The sequence below is a fragment of the Homalodisca vitripennis genome, chromosome 3 (assembly GCF_021130785.1).
Source record: "Homalodisca vitripennis isolate AUS2020 chromosome 3, UT_GWSS_2.1, whole genome shotgun sequence".
Taxonomy (NCBI): Eukaryota; Metazoa; Arthropoda; class Insecta; order Hemiptera; family Cicadellidae; genus Homalodisca; species Homalodisca vitripennis.
The window spans coordinates 38,246,843-38,270,182 of NC_060209.1; the positions used below are offsets into that span (position 1 = coordinate 38,246,843).

Genomic DNA, 23,340 nt, shown 5'->3' on the forward strand with positions numbered 1-23,340 from the left:
CAGATTCTAGGACACATTAAAACTATGGAGTTCTTTTTCAAACACTGTGTATAATTTTTCAGCAAAATTTTTGGCTACAACATATGTATGCACAGACGCAGATAAAGGTTACTAGTAGTACTTTATTTTTACATCATGAGTTTCAAAGAAAACAAAACAGAAATAATAGATACATTCAATACTTAAAAAAAGAAGACTTTACCTAAACTAAGTTTACTTCCAACTCTTTTTTTAACTAAGAGGAGACAAAGAGAAATTTCTTCAATTACTGTGTTACCACACTCTGGATTACTGTAAAATGGTTAAAAATAGTGACATAATACAAAAAGGTAAACAGGACATACATGAGTCTTTTCAAACCACTAAAAATATTTTTTATTCCAGCAAGCTAACTAGTGGACTGAATATGGTTTACATTCTATAAAATTCTTTGTTTTATACAAGCTTTGAAATAAAATGACACAAGTAATTGCTTGTTAACTCAGATATGTGCTTGAAAAGGAGAAATTTTGGGTTTAAAAAAATATGTTTGAATCTTTTCTTGAGTCTAGATGATTTTTCAACAAACAGATAAGTTTAGTTTTAAAACCTTACTAGCAGTTATCCACGGCTTTACATGCAATTTTCAAAATCAAATGCCATAGCTTTCCTAGTGAAAGCATTTATGATGTAATATGATGGAGCCCTACCATTTATTTAAACATAAGTAGGCATAAAAAATACATGTTATTTCAGTATCCATGGTTGAGAGATTAAATATGTAAATAAAATTTTGACTTCTATTTTAGGTTTTATTAAATGAATAAATACATACATATAAGTCTCAAAAACCTAATTTGATCAAAAAGTGTCAACTTCCGTCTGCTTAGGTTAATTTTCTAAGGTATTTCAAGTGCCATAGTTGAGTTTAACTTGTGCCCTGATCAAGAAAATATATACTTTCGATTAAAAAGCATCTACTTGGACAACAGAAAACTTACTGTGGTCCAAAAGAGTCAGATACAAATTATTAAATTCATTTCCGCTCTAATTTATTTACGTCTATCTTGAAATATATACATATACGTAGGTGCATTTTCCAGGCACACCTCTCGCCCTTTTTATACAGAAAAAACAAAAAAAATCTTACTCACCGTAAAAAAATTCAAATGAAAATATTTATACTAGTTCCTTATTATCATTGTATTACACTGTTCATTGTAAACAAAGTAATACTAAAATATAATTAGGTTTGCAGCAAAAAACTATTTATGCAAGACTGGAAAACAAGGCTTAACGTTTAAGGAAAATACTAAGGGCAGTTGGAGAGTTAATATCACCAAAATATTTAAAAAATTCGATGATTTGATGTTTAGCTTCACTAAATGCACTAGTACTTTAATAAAAAACAACTCTAAATGGTGTTTGCTATGGTATATGCTGTAAATAGAGAAATATTAATTTAAATTCTTATTTTTCTGTAAGATTGTAGCACTTACCTATCACACCTGGGTAAGAATTACATTTTATAAGTGAGTGATTCACTGGGCCATATGTAGTAACCTTGTGAGGTGAGGTGTAGGTGTAGTAGGTGTTGAGGAATAGGATATTATCATATCAAGCTGGCACAGAGAACAGCCTGGCCACCCATAATTCCTCCTGAGTTGAGAGGACAATCACATAATTTTGTTTTTTTCTCTTAGGACAAGAAGCTTAAAAATTGCACTTAGTCCTAAAAGGACTTTTTGCGCTACTTCCGAAGTGACAGGATATTCTGGATGGGTAAGGTTGGGGGTAGGGGTTACCTCCTGTCAAGATCCATGAGGAAGAATTTAAGGCATTAATCTCAGTCATGTCTTCTCCGAAGAAGGGGAAGCCAGCTTTGAACCAGCCTCTCCAGTCAAATCAGGCAGGAGGCAACATGTTCTTGTGCCCTTGTCTAGGCTAGCAACAGCCCTTAACACTTTGGGAGCCCCACCAACTCCAACAGTCATCTCCCACAGTAGACTAGAACCTATCTACCCTTGCACCTCAGAATCTCAACATTTTCGGTTAGTGATGTGCCATTCCTGGACATCCATTAGGTTGCACAGATTTAAGTGACACATAGATTTTTGCTGTACCCAGTGTATGTTTAACTGGAAAGTATAAGCCAGTCAGAAGTGAACCCTCCTTGGGAACATAATTTTTATTAAGTGCTAAGAATTAATCATATATGGTTTTTTTGCTAGGACCAAAGGACTCTCAGGCTCAGTCCTCCTCAATGGAACAGACCGCAAGGCTCTGCGATGTTACCGCAAGATGTCATGTTACATTATGCAGGAAGATCAGCTGATGCCTCACCTCACTGTGTCAGAAGCCATGACCATTGCAGCTAATCTGAAATTGGGCGATAATTTCTCCACAAAAGGAAAGTCAATTATTGTAAGTTTTACCAAGAAACAAAATAAACTAGTTACTGTGTTTCTAATATGTCTAAGAATGTGTTAGTCATATGTTCTGTGTAGCCTCGTGTGATCTATTGTCATCTAGATATCATGAGTGATATAACAGAACAAGGACAGGGGATCCTGTATAGACCTGACATTGGTCTGTGGCTCTGTAATGGGGTAGTTAGCAATACTATTGTAACCTGCTTTAAAATTAGTCCAATGACATTTAAGACCGTGTTGCCATATCGCGGCTGAACATTACCTGTTTCCACTATAATGTGGCTACGATCATGTACTCTCTGCTTGATTTAAACGTTTGTTTGCAAAACAGTTGAATGAAATCAAATTTTTATTTATTTGTTTATGACAACAGCCAATGATGTTAGTTTATTGCAACAGATGTTGGACGGATGATTAATGTTCCATACACGTAACTGATAAAAGTGTTAAGCGTGGGGATATAGAAGGGATTTAGACACACCAAACCACATTGGACTATTTTTGTGGGATTTGCTCTAAAAGCCCTACAGTTATGAGCTGCACCTTGCTCATATTCAGATTCAGATTCAGAAATTCGATATTCATAAAACAAATGCACAGAATGTACAATGAATAGAGTCACATAAAGAAAATTATAGTTAATAAAAACAATTATCTAACATCAACTTATAAAATATAAACTAACATAAGCATTAGTACTAGGATTACTATTATAATTTTTAAGTGTATTTTATGTACAGTTGCTGGAATAAACATTCATTCATTATAAGTTATGGTAATAAATAGTTATCTTATACATATACACAAACACATACATACATAAATATATATACACAGACACATACATATAGACATGTTGATCTAAACCAGTCAATTAGCCCTTTCAAAAAATTCTTGGAATGAATACAGATGTTGAATGAATATTGATTTGATAATATTGTATTTTGTAAAAACAACTATAACGTACATGTTTACCGATATTGAATTTAAATCTGATGGTTAATCTGATGAATTTTACAAACCAAAGTGAAACTTTCAACTAAACAGTATTTAACTACTTTGTTAATAGCAAGATGTGTGTTTAAATTATTTTTTTCTGTTTATGATAAGGAATACAACAGGATCTTCTTCAAGTAAACCATATTATTTATTTCACAATAAGTTATTTTACTTAAAGTGTGAAGCCAGAAAAAGATTTTGGGGAGTCCAAACAACTGATATTTTACCCTAGTGGACAGAAAGTAAGGCCCCATTTTGTTCCTTAAAAAGTTCTTGACCCGTTTCTTTGTTGAGAACGATCTTTCAGCAGTACATGTCAGTAATACTGAATTATTTGAAATAATAATAACCGTTTACTAAAAAAGTAATTGAAAAAGTTGAAAATTTTTGGGAGGGATTCGGTTCACCTTGGACCCCATCTCTGGGTACGTCCTTGGTGTGAAGGATGGACAAAAAAAGGACAATTGCCACACCCATCCCACACAATTACATCCACCCAAAACCTAAATTAGTATCAAACAAATTTTTCATTTCTTAATCACATTTTGTACATACAAGTGTGAATAAAAAACTTACACTGTGGTATTTATAATATTAACAGAGCTTTTTTTAAAGTGAATTGTATTTTTGACTTTGTCAGAGTTTGTATAAGATCACTGTAGAATTAGTAATGAAATATTTTAATTAGATATCAGTGAACCTTGAGTGCCATTAAGTTTTCGGAATTTCATATATGTGTATAATTATAAAGCTGTAACTTATTTCTCCCAAATAGGCATAGTCAACAGAAAATAAAAAGTGATATTGAGAGTGTAAAAATTTTCAAACTTTATTTCTTTCAGGTGGTCTTTGAATTAGTTTAAGTTATTACTTGGATATTGACCAAGTAACAAATTTAATGCATCCAATTCTCCTAAAATTTCTATAGGGAAATAGGAAAAGTATGACTTGATAGAATCTAAATTCTGTTTTAGCCTCAAAAGTATACTATTTGAAATTAGCTAGACTAATCAGACCTAGACTTGCAGGTGGATGAGATCTTGGAGACACTTGGGATGACAGACTGCAAAGACACCCGCACAGCTGACTTGTCAGGGGGACAACGCAAGCGGCTCTCCATAGCTCTTGAGCTTGTCAACAACCCACCAGTCATGTTCTTCGATGAACCCACCAGGTCAGTTATATAAATGAGCATAAGATTTCTTTCATTGATATTTTTCTTTTTAACATTATTATTTTGAAAGAGGGAAATTGTTTTATAATTACTGATATCAAGAATGCTTATGATCATCTTTGCAATCTAGGATATGATAACTAATAATACCCTGTTGAATTCAAAAACACCAGGACTTTATACAGTAAGATGGAATGGTTTGCAGTTGTGCAGAGTCCTCCCATAGAAAAATTACCTCAGAAATGTTTTAGCCATCTTCATTCAGGAATTATTTTTTTTACAGTGGACTTGACAGCTCAGCATGTTTCCAGTGTTTGTCACTGCTCAAGTCCCTGGCGCGTGGAGGTCGTACCATTATCTGCTCAATACACCAGCCCTCGGCCCGGCTCTTCGAGATGTTTGACTACCTGTATGCTCTAGCAGAGGGCCAGTGTATCTACCAGGGCAGAGTGGATGGTCTAGTGCCATTTTTGTCTAACTTAAGCCTTCACTGTCCCAGCTATCACAACCCGGCCGATTATGGTGAGTATCCCGATATGCTGTACCACAGTAATGTGGCAATGATCTCAGTATATTAAAATTATTGTTAGAAAAGGTAATTCATGTAGTTTTATTTTAAGTATGTTCTCTAGTTAGACACTGCAACTAAAATATAACAGAATACATAATTCAATGTTTTTTATTATAAAGTTTTACAGCTATTGCATGTATAAAGCTGAATGATAAATAAAAATAATTCATTGATTTTATTTGTCTTAAAATTGTTACAAATAATAAAGAAAATATTATTACTACCCATGGACGTAGTCAGCGAGGGGATCCAAGGAGTCCAGACCCTTCCCCAAATTTTCAATTTTTTTCAATTACTCTTTTAGTAAACTATTATCTCTATATATATAAAAGAAAGTCGTGTTAGTTACATTATTTATAAGTCAAGAACGGCTGAACCGATTTGGGCTGAAAAATTGGTAGGAGGTAGCTAAGAACTGGGAGAAGGACATAGGATACTTTTTATCCCGTTCCCGATTCAGGATTCCGCCCCACTGGCCTCTAAAAATTACAGAAATACCCGTAAGAAATGCATTGCAGCAAACATATGTTATTAAGTGAAAGAGCCTGTTCAAAATTTAATCAGCTGTTCTTTGTAAACATATATAATGCGACAAAAGAAACATAATGTTTATATCATTTAATTACTATTTTTAAATTTCTTTACACTTATAGTTTGAAAGCATAGAGTAAAAAAACTGTATCTTGAAATAAACAATTGCCTGAATTCCAAAATGTAAACAAACAACTGTAAATTTGATTGACACTTTCACAGCTGGCTGTGTCATTTTTCTGGGTTTTACTCAGTCAAACAAAATGAAATCATGGCTACTGACATATAGATTGTCCTTTCATTTTTACTTAATAATCAGTCAATCATGAAGTGATTTTTTTTACCTTTGCAATAATCTGTTGGTTTTTAAAAAAGACAAACAACTTATTACTTCGATTGCTTTCGGTTCGGATAACTTTGTTTCGCACGCAATTAAACGATTTGCGAGTGTTTGTGAACATTGAGAGGATTATTATATAGATGCCGCGACCCAGAAGATCAAATCTGTCTCAACAAAAAGCCGTAATGCAAGAAGGCTTCGTAACGTTGTGAAAAATTCTACTGAAGAAGAACGTGAAATCGGACGGGCAAGAGCGTCGTGTTGGTATGGCCCGACTTCGTGCTTCTCAATCTCAAGAGCAAAGAGAGGAAGCCCGTGAAAACAGCTCGCTTGGCTATGCGAAATCGGCGAGCTAATCGTACTGATCAACAACTAGATCAAGTTCGACACGCAAGAAGGAATACATCAGCTGTTGATTTGAATAGAGCATCATTTAGTTATGATTGCACTTATGATTACAGTTCGCATGTATCTGTACTTATTGGTCCCAATGGATGTTGTTTGTGGGCATTGTAGTGCATTGAAGTTTGTTGGAGAGTCGCTTGGATTGTGTTGTCTTAATGGCAAAGTAAAATTGCCAATACTGACTCCCCCTCTTGATCCATCACTAATCACAAAAATAACAATTGGTTGAGTGAGCGAGCAATCTTGGCAGCTAAGAACAAGGATGTGGATGACTTGGACTTTTAATTCAGAGTCAAATTGATGGTTACTCTGCAAACATTCAAATCTATTGATTGCGTAGCAAATGAAGATGAGGCACTAACTATCCAACTGAATTTTTTAAACTCTTTGGATGTGCCCCGGCTTACCACCCCATAATTTACTTTTGAAGGTTGGTGCAGTAGTCATAATGCTTCGCAATCTAAATCAACCAAAATTATGCAATGGAACGCGTTTGGTTGTAAAAAAATTGATGATAAATGTGATTCACGCGACGATTCTTAAAGGAAAATTTAAAGGTGAGGAAGTTCTTATTCCAAGGATTTCGATGATTCCTACCGATATGCCTTTTGAATTTAAACGAACTCAGTTTCCGATTCGTCTTGCATTTGCCATGACGATCAATAAATCACAAGGCCAATCTTTGAGCGTTTTGTGGACTAAATTTAGAAAATTACATGTTTTTCTCATGGACAACTATATGTGGCATGTTTACGTGTCGGCAAACCATCTGCTTTATTTCATTCTTGCACCTAATAACAAGACAAAAATGTTGTATATCACAAGGTACTCGACTGAAGAAAGAGAATCAATATTAATAAATTAATGTATCTGTGGCTTTGCTGCTTATTGCGATTTAAATTATTTTAGATAACTTACGAATTGTGTTTTTTATTTTGTTTTTTCTATTTAAATTTCAGATTAGTTGTGAAGGAAAAAAAAATCACATAGGACCTAATTTGATTTATTTTTTACTTTGTCTTTTATTCTGCACATTTCAAGCACCAACGTGGATGCTGTGGACCCTTTAAGGCGGTACGAAGTTCGCCGGGTCAGCTAGTTATTTAAATAATTCAGTATTACTGACATTTACTGCTTAAAGATCGTTCTCAACAAAGAAATGGATCAAGAATTTTTAAGGAATAAAATTAAGCCTTAGTCTCTGTCTACTACAGGAATTATTAGTTGTCTGAACCCCCCTTCTCTCCCCAAATGTTTTCCTGGCTGCGTTCTTGTCACCACCAAAAAATATAAAGGATCATATTTTTCAAAGTGTTTCACTGTTTTGTTTTCTTATTTGAAACCATCATCTCACATTATTAAAAAACTTATTAACTGATCATGATAACATGATTGAAAGAATGCAATCATTGGTTGATTAAATAAAATTGTTAATACATCCTTTTTAGGATTATTATTTTAGGATTATGTAAATAAATCAGAGTAAAAACACACCATTTAACAAATGTTGCTTTACTAAAAAACTTATCACACAATTTCTTAAAAATCCTCCTGTACACACAGTACAGTATATAAAATTAGTTCCTTAATTCTAAAGTGCTGGCTAACTTGCATGGAATGCTATTGTGAGGTTGACCAAATTTTGCTAGATGCAAAAAGAGAGAGTCATCCTGGAAGAAATCATTATGGCTATATGTACACTAACCTCAATGGTATTTTAGTTTCTGCATCATTACTTGTAAGGTTAAAGACAGTATCTAAATAGTATTATTTTGGTTCCCATATGCCAAAATCAACAATTACAAATGACGATTTTCACGAAATTTTCATATTTTGATTAACAATAAATTAACCAGTCAAACTATATCTTGAATTGAATAATCAGTTATTTTATTATTCCATTGGTTGCAGTGATAGAAGTTGCCAGTGGAGAACATGGTGATGTTGTTCCCAGAGTGGTGAATGCTGTTAAACAAGGCCAGTGTGCTCCCTACCTAGAACCTCAAGCTCTTTTGGCTGGAAAGCTAGACAGTGGTCTGTTTTAATTTTAATAATATAAGTTTACTGGTCAGCGTTGTTAGAGTAAGGCGTGTTTACCATTAAAGTAATCAGATTAACTTAGACAGTGACAATTATTTGCTGAAATTTTGAAGGTTTCAGATTTATAGAATTAAACATTCTAAATTCTATAAATACACATTGGTGGTAAATTCTATTTCCATAGCTTTAAACCACCTATTGAATCCCTACTTTTACAGGGTGGGCAACTCATTAAAAGTGGGTCAGAATAAACTACTGTCTATCTTAGTTGCCAGCTTTTTAACTCAAAGATTTATTCAGTAAAATTATTCTTTGTGTTTCCTACAATTAATAAAAGCTTCTCTGTAGTTTCTTTCTAAGTAGAAAGTCATGATTTCACAATATTATGACTATTGATATGTCAAAGCTGAATCTCAAATCTAAATAAGACTAGTCCCAGACTGCAGCTGATTAGCAGTATGTAAAATTACTTTAACTACCTAATTAATCACTATCACATGTTATTGTCTTTATTTCTGAATGAAAAAAACGTAGATAAGTAAAATTAATTACAGTGGATTCTAAAAATAATACTTAGGTCACAGTTTGTATTTTATATATTTATTGTCATGCATCAGCTGCATAGTCTGCTGTGACTACAAGCAGACTACAGCTAGTCTGCAAATTACAGATCGCTAAAAAGTATTATTTTTGTACTTGAAAAACATAGACAGATAAAATAATTACAATATACGAGTATTTATAAATAATATTTTATTTACAATTTGTATTTTCTACATTTATTTATGTGCATCGTCATTCAGGGTCGGATTTAGAAAAAAGCAGGAATATCCCTCAATGAAACGGGGCCCCTCCCCCCGAGAAAATTTGAAAAATAGTTGGAAAATGGATATTTTTAAGGGAATTTACGCCAAATATTCTCTATTGTCTGGCCTGAAAATATTAATGCTTCATCAGTTATAAGATAATGTTTGTACCCATATGAATGAGAAAATTTTAGACATTAGACAACTTTATTATTATTACTTTATGTAAAGTAAAGCCACAAAAGTAAACATAACTTTAATATTTTAATGTACATTGGTAAATTAACAAGAAAAGTGCAAGTCAATATTTAGTACTTATGAATAAATCTTTAGTCATAAATTACATGTATTGCAAATCACGTAGATTTTTAGAAAATAATCACTAACTTTTTGTACTGTATCATTTAAATATTCAAGAACTGCACATTTTACAAAAAAAAAGAAAATAAAACTTTTGGATGAGTATCAATTATATCTATGAATTGAGGCATTTCCCCTTACACTAAGATAGAAATAAGGGTGTGAAAGTGCATGAGATTTAACATTTTTCTTATAAGAAATACTCAAAGTCATTTTATTACAGCTGGCTCCAAAGCATTCAAAATGAAAACTGAAGATGCAGGAAGATAAAACCAAAAACAATCCAAAACTAGATGTTTCACTGAACTTAGTAATTAGATCGATTTAACAAAATTTACTAGTCTTACACTAGATACTGTTAATGGTACTACTAGAACCATTGGATCACACTATGAAGAGTTGTCCCAGTGACACTTTGTGTATTTTATCTTTTGTCTGGGTTAAGCAGTATAGACTGAACAGTTGTATTTTTACCTATTTCAAACTACTAACAGTAATGTGTTCTCAGATTCTCCAAGCGAGAAGACTGTATCTGCAGAAAAAGTGTTAAAGTCAGATGAAAGCTTATTCCCTGCCAGCTTCTCCACCACACATTTGGAACAGTTTTGGATTCTGTGGAAGCGAACTTTTGTTTGCACCATTAGAGATATGGTAAGAATATATTTAATTTTATTAGTTTTTATTTCATTTTTGTAGACCTACTATATTGTGTTTTTCTATGTAATAATTAGAGTTTACTTTTCAACTTTTGAATTTATTTGAAAATTTTGAATATTAATTTTTAGCTCCACTTGATGCAGAGTTATGTAAAAATACCACTTTTACTTTCAACACGAAAGTGGTCATGTGCATGTGCCAGAGAATTTTCCAACTAGATTTAAAAATGTGAACTAATGTCTCAGGGTACTGTCTTTTTTTGTGCCCTAAACTATGTTATTTTGCAGAGATGTTTGTACAGAGACAGGTTTGTAGAGTTTAGATATATAATTTTTATGCATAAAAGTTATTTTTTGTGTTTTTTTTTTCAAATTTTTGTTATCAGAACCAAAATACTACAAATGAATTTCTTTTTGTTACTGTTAAAATTTAATTATTTGAATTTTTTAATATAAGGTTAATTTATCTTTTCTTTGTTAATTTGTTTTAACGCTCATATGTGATTCGATGTCACAGTCAACGACAAGACTATATTACTAGAATTGATTTGACTGTATCCACCCACTAATTTGCTGTGAACTTGTTTGAAATTTGAACTGAGTAATACCGATCTGTTACACAGTTGTCTGCACTGTGTGACTACAGCGAACTCCTCAAGGTGCAATCACCCATAACTGAGGACCAAGAAAGTGTTGACTTCTATTACAAAATGCCAGAATTAATTGCGCATCACACGGTTGTCATAGAAATGCTTCTTGCGTAATAATATGGCAGACAACATAATAAAACAGAAACAATATAATGATGCATAATGTTATGTCAATTACACAATTTTATGCAATATTTATGAAAGTAGTATTACGTCAAAAACCGTGAAGGTTTTAAACAACATCCAAAACAAGGCAAACATAAAATGGTTGCTCTGCATTTGTGTTCAGGGTCTTAACAAATAAACTTGTAACCTATTGCCTGCCAATTGAAAGACTAAAGTATACTGTGAAGAGTTAAATCTGTACATTTTAATAAATTACTAAGAAATGCAGGACTTTGTGTTATCTGGAGGCCACTCTGTCCCAATATACTACTTGTTATTACATGATATAAGTAGGTTTGGATTAGGTTATCGTAAATATTTTATTAATCGTACCTAAATTAAAGTTAACCTTTACAAGCGCTCATGTAATCTGAGCTATAATTTGCGTACTATCTCAAGGGATGTTTTTCTTTTTTCGCCAGAAGAGCAGTGCCAGCAAAGTCTACACTGATGACCAGGGACCATTCTGATTGGTATACCTACTTTCTCAACCTCAGATCACATGCCAGATTGTTCAACGTCATCTGATGTCGGAAAAGTTGGACAATCTGGAAAGTAGGCAAAGATCGCAAATGCTCCTGGCCGTTAGTGCGGACTTCGGTGTCTCCTCACTTCTGGTGAAAAAGGAAAACATCCCTTGGAATGATACCTTAATTCAAGCTCAGATCACGTGTGCGCTTGTAAATGTTAACTTTAACTTTTTCTATCTATAGTACATAAGTATGTATTTACCTACTTATATAGCCTATAGCAAATAATAGATAGTGACAGAGTAGCCTCTGGATAATATCAAGGTACCAAAAATGCTCTTGAACAGTGTTGGATTTTCTACTAGGAATTAGCATGTTACTAGCGAGCTATTTTATTAATTAACTGTGCTATGTTGCAGTCTCTCTTCTGGGTACGTTGTTCATCACATATAATCTGTGGATTGCTGATTGGTATGATCTACTTTGAGATTGGTAACGAAGCATCTAAAGGTCATTAACAACTCTGGTTGTCTCTTCTTCACTGTTCTTTTCCTGATGTTTACTGCCATGATGCCCACAATCACAACTTGTAAGTCTTACAAGTTAAGTAAGTCTTTAGCCATATTTTAAAGAGAGTGATTACATTCATGCTGAACTTGTAATATAAAACAAAGGAACACAACCAAGAAAATAATATGAGGAATATAAATTATCCAAATTATCACGAGGTTTGACCGTAAAAAGTGAAAATGTACCGTACTTACATTTTATACTATACAGAAGTTTACTATAAAGTAGAGGTTCCGTTTTAACTTGATTAAGGGAATCACTCCATAGTTTTTACTAAATTAACTAATGCAGAGTTTTATCCACAAAGAGGTGTTAAGTTTTTTGTTTATTGAAAAGATCATACTTTATTAGGTAAATTGAACCTATAAAATTACTGTTTTGCTTTGTTATAAAAAAAGTAGGCCTATATGGTAAATATTTTCACTATGGTCAAATGTCCAATTTTTTTTAAACATAACCAAGGTAGACCTATAGTACTTCAAACATAACAGAGAATTTTTAATTGTCAAAAATTACAGATAAGATGTAATATATTTCCAGATAACTTTATATTTATACATGTTTAAGTGTTCAATGTTAGCTTCAGATGATAGGTTAATGTTGGAATATTCATAAAATGCATTCCTACCCTTTTAACAGAACAGATGGTGAAGGTTTTTCTTCACAAACATCAGTGAGAGAAACTGACAGATTCCATTTTTTCCAAATTCCAATTTTTCTTAGCAATCAATTGTAAGTGTGCGAATCTGCCATTCTATGCTGTGATCCTCAGAAGATATAAGAAAAATTTTCAAACAGGGCCAATTTGCAGAACTGTAGTTCTTTTGATTCTATACTTTTGCATGAGTGCCCCAATTAAAAGTTTTATCAGAGCTGAATGCAAGGGAGACTAAAACCTCTACCTTGACTCAATTGAAATGAAAGAAATTAATTACCCAATACTTCCATACAGCAGGGTATTCTTGAATTAAGGAAAAGTGCACACCTGCAAGGACGTAGATAGTAAGGGGATCTAAGGAGTCTGGACCCCCCAAATTTTCAATATGTCAATTACTTTTTTAGTAAATGATTATTATTAATAAGTAATTAAGTATTACTGACATGTACTACTGAAAGACCGTCCTCAAAAGAAACGGGTCAAGAACTTTTTAAGGGACAAAATGGGGCCTTACTCTCTGTCCACTACGGGAAAATGTAAGGTACTCAGTTGTCTTGACCCTCCTCTCCCATTTTTTACTGGCTACGTTCTTGTATGGCAGTATACACTGATATATTTTATTATTTAATTTTCTAAGTATTAATAATATATAAAACAGTGTGATGGCTTTATGGAATAGTTATATTTTAATATCTCATATTGTGCTCAATAAAATTATATGTAACACTGCATGTTAGCTGTTGTCAGAATATTTTGGAAACATTTTCCTGAAAGCTTATGAAGGTAAAATTGAAAAGTGTTCAAAAGATTAAATACTTAATTTAGTATTGATGTTTTACTCTTATGAATTTTTAGTGAACATGGTTAAATATTTATTGGTACATTAATAATTTGCGTCGCTTTCCATTTATAATTTAATAATGCTATCATATTATAATGGAGTTGAAAAAAATATGTTTACTCCTTTTTGTCCTGTACTTCCTGAAATGTTGAATATTTCTAAGAATAAGAATTGAAATAACGATATAATTTTGTTTCAGTTCCATTGGAGAAAAGTGTCTTTATCAGAGAGCACATGAATCATTGGTACTCCCTGAAGTCATTTTATCTTGCAAAAACTATTGCTGATATCCCATTTCAAGTGAGTTATTGTTGTTCTGTACCCTTAATATACCTGTGTACTCTATTGTATTAATCTATGTTACTCGATGCTGGTGCAATATTTATGTCTTAGTTTTATCCAAAATATTCTGTGAGAAGACTTCATGAATAGCAGTTTTTGTTTGATAAATAAATCAATGTAACAGAGTCTCAAAGGACCTAACAGTCTGTAACAAAAGTCTTACCACCAATTTAACAAAGTAACCATCACTGTCACTTGATAAAATTTCATCTGATTGTACTCAGTTTGTTCATAAATGTGTTTAATTTGTGACTTGTTTATCTCTTATAATTAATTATGGTTGCCATAAGACCAATCAATGTAAAATATCTGAGTTTCCTTGTATCTTTAATTTTTATCTTTTGACCCCAAAATCGGTAGAGTTCTTCCTTGGATGAAGAGGAACTTACGTACCAAGTTTCAATTCTGTAGGACCAATTTTTCAAGAATTTCACACCGACACGACTGACAGATGACACGGTTTTAAGAAGGTCCAGAATAAGGAGGATGGCTCGATAGGCACAGATAGAAGCATTTTTTTTAAGTGTTAGAAGATGACCTCCAAAGCTGTGCAGTGTCAGATTTTTCATCATACCAACTCAAGTATCGGAGTGAAGTGAGTTATAAAGGATAAATAGTCATGGGTACAATCATTATTTTCACACTTATTTCTATTCATATTCCCATTTGTTCCCTGTTCATGTAGCTAGCAGTACAAAACATTCTGTGAACAGCAAAATATTCCATGGTCAATAATAATTTGTATGTGTCCTACTCACATAGCAAGAATAATTCATTGTTCAAGCGTAATTTGGTATTAAAGCATAGTTTTGCCAACCCTATCAAACTGAGAGATTTAAGTATATTATCCTTCCTGTTGGCACTTAATTCTGTAAAAATATTTTTTTTAAACTAATATCATGACTTGAAAATTATTTCTGAAAGAAAAAGAGTAGAGTATCGTAAAAATTGGCAATACACTTACTATAAGAAACATATAATAGTAACAGTTGACATGTTAAACATCACATGTAAAGACTGTTATGGAATGCTGAGTAACCTAATAAAAAATTATATATTATAGCTCAAGTAAATTAGTAAAAAAGTAAGATCCAAAGCTAAAAACAGTCCAAAATTATACTCATAAAATGGTAGTAAGATTAGCATGTTTCAGTGTGGGAACCACTTGAGCTGTATAGAAAGTACTGACACCAGTATTATTGAATTTTTTTATTCAAGTCATACAACTACTATTGTTAAGAACTTATGTACTCAGTTGTAATAATTCGATAGTAAAAAGGGTAATGTGAATGATCCTTTCAAGTATTTTACTAATTGTAACAGCTTTATGTGAGTCATGATTTTCATGACAACATTAATATTAATTTGTTTTATTCCAGATATTGTTCTCCTCAATGTATGTCACAATAGTATACTTGCTATCAGCACAGCCAAACGAGATGTTCCGATATCTCATGGTGTTGTCCATCTGCTTCCTCATCTCCCTAGTGGCTCAGAGTCTGGGTCTCTTCATTGGAGCAGCTCTCACAGTGGAGGTGAGTCATCATAGACAGTAACAACAAAGTTGCCAAATAGACATACACATAAGCAAGTAACTTTGTACGAAGAAGGTTAACCCTATGCACTTGAAGGCAATATTATAATTTTTCTTTGGAGCTTGTATGGCAGCTCTACTGGCCACCACCATTTTATCGGAAGCGCAGATTAATTTTTGCCGTAATGTTATCTCAGCTTATATGTCTAGCTGTGCAGGCCAAGATATAATATGTCCGTAGCTCGTAAGGCCAGTACCATTGGCCACTAAATATAGCAGTTGTTTTCTAATATTCTCTTTGTTTTATAATGAATGGTGAGGGCTGAAACCTATTGGGCAGCTTTATTTTAAAGTAATTTTTAACTAAAGCAGTAAATTTTAAACTGGCCTATAATTTGTCTCTAAACATTGACTGTGCAAATAAGACTAATGACATGAAGTGGGCCTAAAAATTAATAGAGTGGGTGGATCTTTCAAGGCACCCTGTTTTTGAGCATTATGAAGAAATGCCTTTGTACTGACGTAATGTGTTATACAATTTCAGAAAGGTGTGTTCATCGGGCCAGTTATAAATGTGCCCATCCTGCTATTCTCCGGTTTCTTCGTGAGCCTCAGCAGTATCCCAAGCTGCCTCCGCTGGGTGGCTGATGTCTCGTACATCCGCTACGGGTTTGAGGGCACGATGACAGCAGTGTATGGCTTCAATCGTACCAGCATGCACTGCTCCGAACCCTACTGCCACTTCAAGATCCCAGCCAGATTCTTGCAAGAGATGGATATGGACAAGGCTGTATTCTGGGTGGATTGTTTGGCCCTACTGGGATTCTTTTTCTTATTAAGAGTGTTTGGGTACTTTGTGCTCAAGTGGAACATTTACTGCAGAACATGAAAATTTGTAACTGTTTTCAGTACGTTAATAGTGTGTTGTGTGGGTAAACTTTTTATTGTAGACCAGACCAGTGCTATTTTGATTGTTATTAATCTATATTTTCATACTTGGGTCAAGAGGATCTCAACTGAAGATTTACGTATAATGTTCATACAGGCATGGTAATCTTAAAAGGATGGTTTTTCATTCAAACAGTTTAAACAAAGGGAAATTCCTGAAAACATTCAGACAGGGCCAAACTGGTGGTCCTTTTTTATTGTAAATCCAATATCCTGAACCAATTCAGCAGACAAACATTTTATTTTATCCTGCTGTACCAAATATAGCAAGATAAAAAGAGTTAAGGTATGAGGTATGTTTCAGTGATGATACTCAAATTATTATCAGTAACCATTATTCCTCACCTTGCGGCCTAGCCATATCATTATATAAATGACAAACAATATAAAGTGGGAAAAAACATCATTAGAAGTGATGTATTTGTATATAAATTGGCAAAAAATCTGAAAATATGTTACAAAACTTATATGAAGAAAAATTATACTCGTCATATTGCCACACAGAGTTCATAAAATTGCTGTAACAAATTAAATTTATTAAAGACATATGCAGTCAATGCAATAAAGTTATTAAATTTTGTTTTTTTTATAACAAAATGTTATACTGCAGAATGTGGAATTAATTTTTAACTTTTATGTATTGTATGGTTTGTTTAAAATTGGTTCAATTAACTCGTTGATGCCTATAGATAGAAACAACTTGTATAGTTTATTTTTAACAGAATCCCAGGATATCTTGGCACAATTAAAATTAATCCATAACAGCCTAGATAGCATATGGACATAGTAGTATGCACAGTATTTACACCTAAGTGTGGGTACTCTCACTTCAAAATCTGGGCTATTACGAGTTAATTTATGTTCTGTTACACTACTTCTCTAGCATTTTGAGTGCTTTAAGTCACTGTTTAACTGAATATGGGATTTTTGTTTAATACTTCTCTATTGAATATCTATAGAGAAGTTCACTTGATTAGATGGAAAATCAATATCTGCTGTGACACTTTTTCAAAAAATATCTTCTTTTAATAACTGCTTCCAGTTATAAATCAATACCTTTTATTTCTGGTTTTAAATGTTGTATCAATTACCATATTTTGATTTTCATCAAAATATCTACTCTGTTTTCAATATTTATGTTTCAAAAGGCACAAGAGATTTATGTTGAAACATTTTGCTTTCTTTTGAACTCTAGAACATTTTTATTACTTTTTGGATTATTTGTGACAAGGTTATTCTTACAAAAACAGGAATCAAATATGGGCTCTATACCCTTAAGGTCTCATGTCCCTTAATTTCAAACTTTTCATTGGAATTAAATGTTCTACAGGATATGATTAAGACTAAACTTATTACAAAATTAATACTTCCATATCCCTAATTTGATCTAAAATTTCAATTTTGCTACAGTTTGCATTTGTGCAATATTTCTTACCTTGGTTACAACTCAGAATAGATCAATAAAACATTTCTATCTTTGAGTAATTTGAAACAACTTATGTGTACAAATTGTGTTCAACTCAATTTTTCATGATGATAGATAATACTAAAGGGAACAATAGTTATATCTCAGCTACTAAGTTACTACATTGTTAATAACAAATTAAAAGCGTTTAAGAATTCCCAAGTGATTTACACAATTTTAGTTTGTAAAAGTTTTTGATGTCTCATTAGTTTCAATATGGTGACTATACACAGATTTGAGAAGTATGTGTAACTGTAATAATCAGAAATATGAGTGTACACAATAAGTACCGTAATTTCTAATAAATTCCCACCAAACTTAGTATAAAAAATAGTATTTAAACTTACCTTAGATAATTAAGTTCATTAGTTAACCTCCTTCAGAGAAATGTTTCAGGATGGCAGACATGAAACATTTATATCTTGGCAATTTCATAATATATACCAAAAGTAACGTTTTTGGGAACAGTATTCAATTTAAAACAACATTTACTCAGTTATGTACAAAGAATGTAATCTATAAAAAGACTATGGATACTTTCCTTGTTACAATCATGAAGTTTGTAAAATTTACTGAAGTTTATAATATTTTGTGTTGCCATTAAAAGTTCAAAATCACTTTGGTTTTGAAACTTACACTTCACAATATATCCTCCACAATTTGTATTTTGTCATTACAATACATTTTGTATTATGTTATTTATCATGAAAGCATAGTAAAACTTAAAAGATAGTGTCATAAAATGTTGAAAGTGTCTCGTAATAACTGTTAAGTAGTGATGAAGCATTGTGTTCACTTGATATGCAAGTATTAATTTTTTGCAAACTTGTGATATTGATAATTTAATGCGTATTTGTACCTTTTAATATCTAATAAGCTTTAAACCATAAAATTATCTATTTTCATGTCTTTTCACTGCTGTTATAAATGAATTGAATTTAAATCTTGAAAATAATTTAATACATTTTCTTATGTATTAATTTATTAGCTACATTAAGTGATTTTTACTTGGAATTTATGTTAGTATTCGTGTTGAATTATTAAATATATGTGTCCGAAAAATGTATGAAAAGCTATTTGTACAATGTGGGTGTTAAAGTTGTGGTATTCACCCAAATGCACAGAGATTTTAGATAATTTTTACATGTCATTACAATACTGGTTGTTCATGCTAGAGGTATCAAGAAATATTGGACACATACAATATAAAAATGTGCTTTTTTATTTTCAAACAACTATGTTAACATGTTATAAATACAACCAAGAGTGATATGTTACTCAGCAAAGTTCAATATGATCACCATAAGTGGCTCTCAAGTGGTCTAAACAGTACTCGACATTCCACCAAGTGTTTATGAGCATTTCCAGCATTGTCCTTTAAACTGCAGCCACATCCCAAACCCTTAGTTCCCGTTAACTTTGTACTCTTATTTGATAAACAAAATCTTTGATGAACCCCATCCAAAAAAATCTAGATGGGTAAGATTTGATCTTGCTAGCCATACAATAGGCCCTCTTCTGCCCATCAAACAACCAGAAACACAACAATGATGTTCGTTAAAAAAAATCCTGACACCCAACAGATCACCTGTTGGGGTCTTTCCGGAATATGGTTTGGTCTAGAATTTGAGATACTGCAAAAATGTTGAATATATCCAAATACTGTGTCATGTTACTGAATGTTCTATAAAACAAAATTTACTTTTAGTGTGTCTATTTCTTGCGTTACATGGGAAATCTTTTTACCCAATATAACAATTGTATCTGTTTATTATTCCTTGTGTATGGATTAAAAAGTCAACAGTGGTGTTGCAGTCTACAGTAAAAGTAGAAATATTGCATTTTTAAAATTTATTTGTAGTCTTAAGGCATTGTGCAGGAAATATGACCCTTAGTTTAAATACACCGTCTTGATTCTACTACTTTTTGTATGTACGGTAATTGAAATCGCTAAAAATATATGTTAAATAACCCTGTGGAGGAATTTATTTCTTGATATCTCTAGCCTGGACACTCAGTATTTTACCTAACCCCATGTTCAGAGTGTTCTAAAAGTGTCTTTCAAAACAAAAAAGCCTAGTTTCTGTCTCACAACTTCAAGTTACAAGGTTTGTTGATGTGAACACTTAACTCACTACCATACCCAGCATGCATGTTGTAATTGAATGTAACACAAAATTTATTTGGAGTAAAACAAGAATACAAAGTTTATTTATACAAATATTCTGAATGCAAGTAACTGCAACATTGCACACACATCATCAGTAGAAAACTTTTTACCTTAGATTAGACTCACAGGATGCTAAACCATTGGTTTGTGTGTTTTAATACTGAATAACTTATTCTGAAAACTTATGCTAATGTTCTTTGGGGGCTGTTGAATCCTGGTTATGGTCAATAACATGATAGCATGGTATAGCATGTGGGGTTAGGTCAATTATTTTTATAACAATTTTCCCTACAATTTCATAACAAATCTTGTGTTTAAAATTACATTAATTTATATCCTAAATCTCGTCATAGGTATAATGCAGAATAGATGTAACTGTTAAATAAAGTTTGAAAAATTACTTATTCATTCCTTCTTGAGGTGTGATTACTTGTGTGATAGAGTTTTTTAATGACAGTGTAATATGGAAATTGAAAGAAAATACTTTAGTACTTAGAAGTGGATTTGCTTTATATTACATTTTCCCATATCTTATGATATGATTTTTGTGTTCAATAAATAAAAATACAAACCTAATAACCAAACCTATAAAGCTGTGATCGTGATGATTTGAATTAATTCTCTCAATATTAATGTTTTTACATATTACAACTTGTCATGAACATAACATTTTTGGCTTATATATTTTCATGTGTGAAACTGAAATGTTGAAAATTGTAAAAATAGTTTGTTAATGTTATTGTTGTTTCAATATGTGTCACCTAGAAAACTGAAGCATCATTACAAACAACATGAGTGTTCATAATAAATAGTAACATGTTCTTTTAACCAATTCTCCACCAGGTTTACCAGAGGATAATTAAGAAAAATAGGAACTTTAGAAATTTTTTGGTATATGCGTAAACATCACAATAACTGAAGAAAACCAGCTCATGCCATCTTACCCTTAACTACTGTGAATAATTGGAGATGTGCTCTATTACCAAAAGTTTTTTTATAAAAATAATAAAGGTGTGACCTAAAGACCTCAAAATATAGAGAATTTTTTATTTCGAATTTTGAAATTTTATTTTTTTGTGTACCAACAAATAAAAAACTAATTGTGTCACATAACACTTGGTTAAATACTGTCACAATAATTGTATTATTTATATTACTAATTTGTATTATGGCGAAAAGTGTCATCTCACATAGCTTAAAACTGATTTTTTGGTGCTTGATAGTTTTTAAGATTAGAGAAAATTCTATATAAATAAATTATTTACTTTTGTTAAACATTACAGTAGTGTTGTAAACATGTTAATTCTCAAACAATAATCTAAATAAGTTTGTAGTTTGGTAAACTAGAAGTAAATAAATCCAAAACAGATAATTTAAATACTAGTACTATTTCAAAGAAGTGTGAATGTTACATGGGTCTTCCTCAAATACGTGTTAGTAGAATATCCTGTGATTTGAAAACGTGTTTCTTGATATCGTTGGATACTAGCGAAATCAACTGAATATTTTCTGACAAAGTATATAACTTATCTAGCACAGCATAAGACTAGAGTCAAGACCCCAAAGTCTTCAAAAATGTTATGACTTTCACTCATCCTGGACTACTTCTGTAGAACAAATCATCTATAAAAAATTGTTATACTAGCTGGGCCCTAAAAAATAACCCATATCAAAAAAATTTATTTCATATGTATGCAAATAGTATACATTGAACCTTTTGATTATAGACCTTAGTGAGGTTGTTATAGGCACAGTAGATATAACGTGTGTAGACAGATGTATGGGAGCTTCTTACAAAGATGTACAGGCCTAGGCCTGGTAGAAGTTTCTTGTTTCTGTTCGTCATTACCTTACCTAATTTGACCTTGAAATTGTGATCTATTCGATATCATAGCATATTTTTAGTATGGCTAGTTCCATAGGTAAATTAAATAAAACATTTCAAAAGGTTAAATCGCTGAGTAGAAATGTTTTGTGCATTCTTGTTAATATAACACTGCCAATATTACATATAGTGTTTTCATCTGCCATCAATAGTGTAACTTGAGGCAATTTCTTCACAAAATCTTGATTTATTACTGTGCAGCCTTCTTAAAAAGAAAAATGGAACAAAATTCTATTACTGCTTTACTAAACTGAACTGTTTCAAATGCTGCTCTGGACACAATTGTGTATTTATGATCTGGTTCACTTATATTAGTTTCTAGGTTAAAAACCACTTCACTCTGATTTTATTATTTAGCTAATTTTATTAATTCATTTAAGTATTGTTTAAAACACAGATGTCTTTCAAGAATCCATTTCTGCTGGACGGCTTGAGTAAGCATGTTTGAATTTTTGTTCATATTTTATTTACATGCATCTAAAAGTAATAAAATACGCAAATAGACGATCAGATCCAAGATTCAATGTATTTCTATAACAATAATTTTTATATTTTAACAATCTTTTTGGTTAACATTACATTAAACTGAAAATGTCTCAAGTTACAATATTTTACAGTAATTGTCTGTTTAAAATAATAAGTTAAAATTAAATTTTATGTTTTGGATTTTGCATAGTGAGAAATTACATTTTTATTAAATATTAATTATTGATAATTTGTTCTTTTCTAGCTTTTGAGTGTGTGTTCTTTACAAGTTATTTTAAATAAGATAAATATGTGATGTCTGAATGGCTTTATTTGTTTTGCTTAAAGTACAATATTTATATTTTATACGCTTTTTGTAAGTGCAGTACATTTTTAAGTGATATTTTGTACAAATGAATTTAAAGTAACCTATCCTTATCTTTGATACCATGTGTAGAACTCGAAACTGGTTTTGTATTTTTGCCTGAAATAAAGTTTAACAGTTTTTGCATGGTCTGTGTTGTTAAGTATTAACCCAGATAAAAATAAACTACCTGTACAGTTCAAGCTGTAAATTTGCACCCTCCCTAAGTTCAAAACTGTCAGTCAAATTGTTGGGTTTTACCACACGATTTTTCCCTACGTAGGCTACTCTTGGGGATGTCAATTGAAACACAATTTTTCCAAAACTACCTAACTGATTTGGATGAAGCTTTAAAAAAATGACTTCCCCAAATTGCTCCCACCTAAGGTTTTTGTGGATTGAATAAGTGTCTGATCAGGAAATCACTTTTAAAGTTTTACATACAAAACCAAATGAAGAAGCTAGAAAAAGCAATTTGTGGAGATATGGTTTTCTTACATTTATAATTTGGAAGATTATG

General features: G+C 32.0%; 1 protein-coding gene across 1 annotated transcript in view; it reads left to right on the forward strand.

Moving 5' to 3' along the window:
- Positions 1-22,972, forward strand: part of LOC124356799 (ATP-binding cassette sub-family G member 1-like) — a 33,335-nt gene extending 10,363 nt beyond the window's left edge. The window contains 10 exon segments of the mRNA XM_046808008.1: positions 2,211-2,403; positions 4,439-4,584; positions 4,868-5,106; positions 8,343-8,465; positions 10,146-10,288; positions 11,998-12,084; positions 12,086-12,167; positions 13,847-13,947; positions 15,369-15,524; positions 16,068-22,972. Coding sequence (XP_046663964.1) covers positions 2,211-2,403; positions 4,439-4,584; positions 4,868-5,106; positions 8,343-8,465; positions 10,146-10,288; positions 11,998-12,084; positions 12,086-12,167; positions 13,847-13,947; positions 15,369-15,524; positions 16,068-16,412 — 1,615 coding nt within the window. The 3' untranslated portion in view covers positions 16,413-22,972.
- Positions 22,973-23,340: the final 368 nt, after the last annotated feature.